General features: G+C 40.0%; 1 protein-coding gene across 3 annotated transcripts; it reads right to left on the bottom strand.

The window, feature by feature from the left end:
* Nucleotides 1–741: 741 nt before the first annotated feature.
* On the bottom strand, nucleotides 742–2,177 carry LOC119419659 (gap junction alpha-8 protein-like). 3 transcript variants are annotated; one of them, XM_037687022.1, is made up of 2 exons: nucleotides 1,110–2,177; nucleotides 742–1,031 (listed from the first exon to the last, which is right to left on the bottom strand). In XM_037687022.1, the coding sequence occupies exons 1-2, from the start codon at nucleotides 2,175–2,177 to the stop codon at nucleotides 915–917; spliced, it is 1,185 nt and encodes a 394-aa protein (XP_037542950.1). In that variant the 3' UTR covers nucleotides 742–914. The 3 variants fall into 3 exon arrangements, with proteins under 3 accessions (XP_037542950.1, XP_037542949.1, XP_037542948.1); XM_037687021.1 differs by having other exon boundaries at nucleotides 742–1,070; nucleotides 1,140–2,177; XM_037687020.1 differs by having other exon boundaries at nucleotides 742–2,177.
* Between the last annotated feature and the right edge of the window lie 5,166 nt (nucleotides 2,178–7,343).

Here is a 7,343-nt window from a genome sequence, read left to right as displayed (position 1 = left end):
TTCTTAAAAGCTACAAAACATGAGCAGATCTAAAAAAGAAAGAGCGCAGATCACATAGAGGCAGACGTTCAACAAGTGGTCTTTTATAGTTTGCTTCATTTCCCCTCACTAACTCAGCTTCGTTGGTATCGATATATAAACACAAAATGTCGATGAAGCCGATGAAGATCTCTCTTCGCTTGTAAAAATCCAAAGTAAATGGATGCACGAGGTTTTATAAAAGTTAAAAAACCTTGCAGGGTTGAAACCTCTGAATGTGCAAAAGAGGCGTACGCACCTCCGAACCTGAAGAACCGCGTTGTTGTTGTTTTTTCCTGCGTTACAAAAGCTGTAGGCCTGAAAACGCACCTGCAGCTGTTTGTTTGGTGTGTGACCGCCATCACAAGGCCTGCAGCGAGATGTTACGTTGACAGTGACCGCTAAAGTGAGAAATGAACGTCTGTGTCGATTTACAGCAAATTACTGATCTGCAGAAGCACGAGCTCTCTTTTCCCTAGCTACTCAAACCTTGTGTAGAAATGTCAATTTTTCCTCGTCTGTGATGTTTGTATTAGAAAAGTCGCCTAAAACTTTAACAAAAATTTGCTTCAAGTAAAAAAATTAAAAATAAAAATAAAAATCCCACCCACATATCTTTGGTTTATTTTTTAATATAAAAACACACTTAATAAAAAGACTTCTCTTTTAATATCTGCTTTTTTTTGTTGGTGTTTTGGCACAAACACTCTGATCTTTGTTGTTTTGTCACTCAGAATTGTCTTTTCTATCCCTGTTAATTTTTGTTTTCTATCCACGTATTTTCCTGCCTGTTTACGAGTGTGCTTTGTTTTGACTTATGTGTGTACTCTCTCGTTTTTTTTTTTTGTTTGTTTGTTTGTTTGTTTTGGTGGGAAGGCGTGCTTTCTCTCACAGGCTCATACGGTGAGATCATCTGACCTGGCCCTGCTGCTCGCTTTGCTCAGTCGGCTCAGTGGTCTGGTGTCCTCTATTGTATCAGTGGCCTCCATCCCTGCTTCGTCTGGAGTTGCCATCTCCCCGTTCACCTCTGCCTCTACATCCTCATCCACACTCTCTGCTGTTCTCCCTGCTTTAACCTCGGGCGGAGGCACCTCCTCTGCCTCCTCCTCGTGTAATGTCACTCCCCCTATCTCGGTAGTTTGAGCGTAGGAGGGCAGAGTCTCATCATACACCTTAGAGATGTCTTCCATGGGCATCACCTCTTCCATCTTCTCCTCCAGACCCTGGAAGGGTGGGGTCCCTCGGCCGGCCTCCATGCCAACTTCAGCCAAAGGGTACAGGTGCATTACAGGAGGAGCTTTCTCTTCTTCCAGTAACCTGTAGCCTTTTGATTTCTGCAGAGCGGGAACTGCTAGTGGGAGCAGACTCTTTCCTTGAAGAGGCAGGGGCGCTGACCCCTCACCTTGGGCTGGGGCTGGAGTTGGCTTACGAAAAACAAAGCGGATTTTCTTCAGGCCTAAGTGGCTGATCTCCACAAAGTTGAGGAAGAGTGAGACACAGGCCACGGCCAGCATGAAGATGATGAAGACCGTCTTCTCTGTTGGGCGAGACACAAAGCAGTCCACTGTGTTGGGGCAGGGCCAACGGCTGCATTTATACAGTGGCAGGATGCGGAAGCCATATAGAAAGTACTGGCCCACCACAAAGCCCACCTCAAACAGGGTTTTGAAGATGATGTGGCAAATGTAGGTCCTTAGCAGGGTGCCCTCCAGACGAAACTTCTTACTTCCCTTGGTGCTGGTCTCCTTTGTGGTGCGGACACTTCCCTGATCAGGTGCCAGAGGGAGACGCTCCTCACTCAGCTCCTGCTGCCGACTAAGTTCTGCCTCCTCGCGCTCTTTACGTTTCTCCTCCATGTGGACATGGTGCACGGCGTGGCCCACGTACACCAGAGACGGCGTGGAGACGAAGATGATCTGCAGCACCCAGAGGCGGATGTGGGAGATGGGGAAGGCCTCGTCGTAGCACACGTTCTCACATCCAGGTTGCTGCGTGTTGCAGACATAGTCGGACTGCTCATCACCCCACACGAACTCTGCCGCCGTGCCCAGGATGAGGATACGGAAGATGAAGAGCACCGTGAGCCACACCCGGCCGATCACCGTAGAGTGCTCGTTAACTTCCTCTAAAATGTTACCCAGAAAGCTCCAGTCACCCATGATCGGTCCGTAGCACTGCAGAATGAAGGGTGGGGTTGGGAGGGACATGAAGGGTGCAGTCGTACGAGGAGGGTGGGGTAGGCAGGACAAGGGGAGGGAAAAAAGGGCAACAAAAGTAAGCGATGCGGTGCCGAAAAACGTCAAACTTCTTTGAAAATGAAAGATTTGCAGAAATTTCATTCATCTGCATGGAGTTAAATTTAAAAAGCTGAAGAAGAATTAACTTGGACAGGTTTAAAAACATTTCTGCGCTTTGGTCAGTTTTGATTCCAGAATAAAAACAGATTTTTTTTACACACCTGTATCCAGACACATGTTCTGACTGAAAACTGGTGCAAATTATTGATCTATCACTTGTTTCTCACTGTAACACAGTAAAACATAAATACTGCAGTATATTCTGCTGTCTAAAGTTCTCAATGTCATTCCAGTCAAACCAATAAAGAATAGACAACAACTAAAAGCTCTCTTCTGTTACGTGTCATTATCGAATAAAAAGCAATCAAATGGGCAACTTGCCACAGCTGCGGCTCCGGCAAAGTTGAGTCCTGTCCCGTTCTCTTGGCACCCGGCAGGGAAAAGTGAACTTTTTTCTGCCCTCTTTCCCACCTAAAGCCCTGTCCTTGTCGCCCCACTGAGCAGATGTGAATGAATCGGCTCTGATGGTTGGTTTTTAGTTTGCCGCAATATTTAAGCTTGGAGCCAGACGGCCTTTATTTGCCGGGCGACGTGTGGTGACGCAGAAGACAATAGGATCAACAAAGGCCGAGCAGCGATGTATGGAAGCAGGCCTCAAGCTCCCACACCAACGTGGACAGTACAAGGCCGGGGCACAGGGTCCACAGTCCAGTTTCTAACGTGCAACTTTCTTACTTGTGTATGTTTCTGTCTACTGAAGCCTCGGGGCAGCAGATGTTTCAACCTCTGGCTGCAGCAGTGACCAACATTAGAGCAGAGAGGCAGGTCAGTAACAAACCACCAGCTCAAGTTTATGTTACTGTGCTGCAGTTCTGGATAATGTCATGTACAGAACAAAATATTTCAGTGGATAAATCTCAATTTTGAAAAATAAATAAATAAATCAAAGAACAATAAACCTCTGTATTTGTTATCAAGCATTGTCAGTTTTAAGCTGCCAGTTCCTACTTATATTATTTAAAATGTTGAAAAGTATTTTTAATCACCTTTGGCTTGTGTGTCACACATACATCTTTGACCAACAGTATAAGCAGCTAAAAATAAATGCAAAAAAAGTCTTGGTACTTTAAATCTGCAGCAATATTCATAATTTTCTGATAAAAACTTGTATATACGGGTAAATCAGGAATTAATAAGCACAAAAATGAAGACACAAGGTGTTACTAATAAGATACAACAATTTAGTTGTAACCAAATTTGAAATATGGATGTGGATTTATTTTTTTCATTTAATATAGTTGCTTGTCCTTTGAATTTTCTGTTGATTTATAAATTACCGTATTTTTCAGATTATGCGCCACACTTAAAATCCTTGAATTTTCTTAAAAATCGACAGTGAGCCTCATAATCCAGTGCACCTTATGTATTAAATCTGGTTGTGCTTACTGACCTCGAACTGATCTTCTGTGGTACACGGCGCTCAAAAATCTGTCAAAATGTTTTAGTTTGGCTTAATGCGCCTCATAATCCGAAAAATACGGTACACCAGATTTTCACACAATAAATTCTTTACATTTGGTTATTGACTGTGATGTTCCTAATTTGTTATACCCATTTTTTTTATTTTTGGTGAGGGTGTGGGGGTGTTCTTGACCATACATCACAAATTCTGCATGTCACATGTTCACTTTGCCTTGAAAAGCTCTGTGGTAAATTTTCGCTTTTACATGTCAGAATATTTCCAGTACTGTGGACATATGTGTCATTTGTTACTTTCATGAAAAGTAAAGAATTTGAAGGCGTGTGACAAAACACCACAAAATAACTCTGTCGGGGGGGTTTAGTCAAACATTATTTTTATTGTCAGGTTAGAACAAAGTCAGCAGGATGTTTGAAAAAAGGAGAAGCGCTGGGCTCCAGGAGGTTCAAGTCCAATTCATAAAGAAGAGGTTTAAAGGTTTTCAACACAGCTAAGATATTTAAAATAAACTTTACTAATGGAATAAATATGGTATCTGAAATTATATTCAATCCTTTGATAAAATTTATTTTTAACATTCATGGGTCAAATTTTAATAAGAACACCTTGTTTTGCTTTTTACGCAATCTGATTTTTACTAACAATTGAAAGCAAAACCAATAAAAAGATCAAACTGTTGCATTTCTGACATTCTTTTTTTAATTTGTTAAATAAAAAAAAAAGTTATTTTTTTCAAACGTGTTTTAAGGCTGTAAACCCATTTTCCTCTCACAGTACATGACAATAACACTGTTGCCTCACAGGAAACAAGCTACCATATTTTTCGGATTATAAGGCACAATATCAATGAACGGGTCTGTTTTTATACATAAGGTGCATTAAGCGAAACAAAACATTCCGTTAAGTCAAACTTTATTCAACGTATTCACTTTAACTCTTAACATTGATCACTTCTACCACATAAAATCAGTTCGAGGTCAGTAAGCACAACCAGAATTAATACATAAGGTGCACTGGATTATAAGGCTCACTGTTGATTTTTGAGGAAATCTAAGTATTTAAGTGAGCCTTATAGTCTGAAAAATACGGTATCTTGTTGGAAACTCAACTGAATCCTTTCTGCATAAAATGTGTTTGTCCTTCTTATCCATATGTGAGTTTTCCAGGCTCTTTTATTTCCTCCCACAGCTCTTATCCGTACATAATGGGTTAATTGGGAATTCTAAAATGATCTTAAATATATGTGAGCATGTGACGAACAGTTTACCTGTTCAAGGTGTTCGCCCTGAACAAATTTAAGCGTGTACAGATTATTGAATGAGGTTGATTGTTTTAAGATTATCCTAAATGTTCAAATACTCACCAAAAAAACTTGTGTGTGTGGACCGGAGGAGTAAACGCAACAGAAAACATTTGTTTCATAAAATGTCTGGAGCAGTGTGGATTCAGAGTTCAAATCTATTTGAAGGTTGATGAAACATTTGACAAAATATATTAAAAAAATTAAAAAAAAAATCCTGCACCATGGCATGCACTGCAAACTTGTTGGGGTTAACTAAAATAAATATAAATTATATTTAAAAAAAAAAAAAAAAACAGATTTAGTTGTGATGTGAAAGTTGAACTTGAACTCTAATTAAAATGATAAAAATGGAAAATTATAAATGTAATTTATGCGTTTTCTGATTAAAAACTAAATGTGTTTGCCTTAAAACAAAAAAACAGAAATAGTTGCACTTTTTTTTTCTGGTGATGTTTTGTCAAATGATTAAAGCTTGTTTGTCATTTAGATTTATTTGAAACATAATGTTAAAACCAAAAATGTGTTTTCCTTTATCCGTTTGTAATTATAGAGGTCTTTTCATTGCAGTGTTGTAAAATGTAAAACAATATAAGCAACTGTGTATGAGCAGTAAAACGCTTTGTGGCAACATTTAATAAATGGTACACAAACTACACTTCAACAGTGAGAAAGTTTATTTAAATAGAGCTTGTATTTATTATATGACCAAACATTTCAAAACGTGCTCTTCTTGTGAATCTGATGCAACAAATTAAAGGAACTTGCAGAACAATTACATGGCAGCGACAAGCGTTTAGAGTTTATTTCTATTTGGACAACTCATTTCCCTGTGCACAGTCAAATATACAGATTCCACAAGTGATATTTATTCTAATAACTGGAGCCAATAACATGTCTGAACAATGGAGACTGCTGTTTCCATATAGTTTTATAAAATCTCCTCAAGTTTAACATATTTCTGTTCAGAAATTTAGTTTAAAATTTTCACTTGGCGTTCTTTCTTCAGAATGAAAGCACAATTTTAACTTTATTTTTGTAACTTTTTATTGAATTAAAAAGGGCATATGTTTTAATTTTTATTGAAATGGTAAAAAAAAAAAAAAAAAAGCAGCACAGTCACCCTGAAGGGTTTATGTTAGAAGATCACATCAGTAGCATCCATCAGTGGGAGTCATCAGTTCTTTTATGAGCGTCCCTGCTCCTCGTCGTAGAGTCATCGCCTCACAACCGACAGCGCTCACATTTCTCTGTGACATCACTGAGCTGGTGAACTTCCGTGTCCATATCTCGATGTCTTCTCTCCGACATCTGGCTTGATGAAGATTTGACCTCCACTGATCCCACGGTGATCTATTTGTTTGTTTTTAAATAAATTATACAATCTTAAATGCAAAATAACACCATAAGTTATTAACTCATTTTAGTTCATGTTTGCAGATTATTTGCTGGACTTTTATTCTGACTCGTGGCATCAAGGCACATGAGTATGTCTTAATGGACACAACTACTCTCCATACAATTAAAGAGCTGTGATAGCTTCCCTCAAATCAAAGGGACAGTCAAAAAGTCCAACTATTTGGGAGTTTTGAGATTGCACGTGGGCCCAACCCATTGCATTTGAGGTTAGAAAGCACGTTCAGAGCTCTGTGGAGGCATCAGCGTGTATCCACTGAGCTGTGGGGACCAGGGGACTCTCCTTTAAAGAGCAGTGTGTTGGTATAGTGGACGCTTGCATGTTAAGCCCCATGGTGCAGCCGTGAATGGCACCAGGATTTCACACAAAGACATGATGTCATGATGCTGGGTGGGGACTCTATTGAGCTTGTGCAGTGAGGCGTGAGGCCAGATTAGACCTCTGAAGCAGGGCACCAACCGGCCTTTAATCAGGATACCAACACATTAGCTAACGTATCGTATGGCGATCTGCCTATGGCACAGTGGTGCCACGTGACCAGAGGGCCTTTGGGAGAAAGGAAGTAACAGAAATCGTTTGCACTGAACTTATCTACGTGTTGCAATTTAAAATGTGCTTCATCTAACAAAATGATTTAAATCCATGTTGGCAGAAGTTTGGTTTGATTTAGCCTCACACACAGTGAACATGTTTCCCCACTCCCTGTCAGAAGAATAGTCTAAATGTGCTCAAAGTAATGTGTATTTGATTTATGAATACTCAAACATCCATCCATTATCTTTACCTGCTTCTTCCTTTTTTGGGTCACGGGGGTCACTGGTGCCCATGTCC

This window comes from Nematolebias whitei, chromosome 13, assembly GCF_014905685.2.
Source record: "Nematolebias whitei isolate Nwh7 chromosome 13, NemWhi1, whole genome shotgun sequence".
In the NCBI taxonomy this organism is placed as follows: Eukaryota; Metazoa; Chordata; class Actinopteri; order Cyprinodontiformes; family Rivulidae; genus Nematolebias; species Nematolebias whitei.
This window is presented reverse-complemented; position numbering and strand designations above follow the sequence as displayed.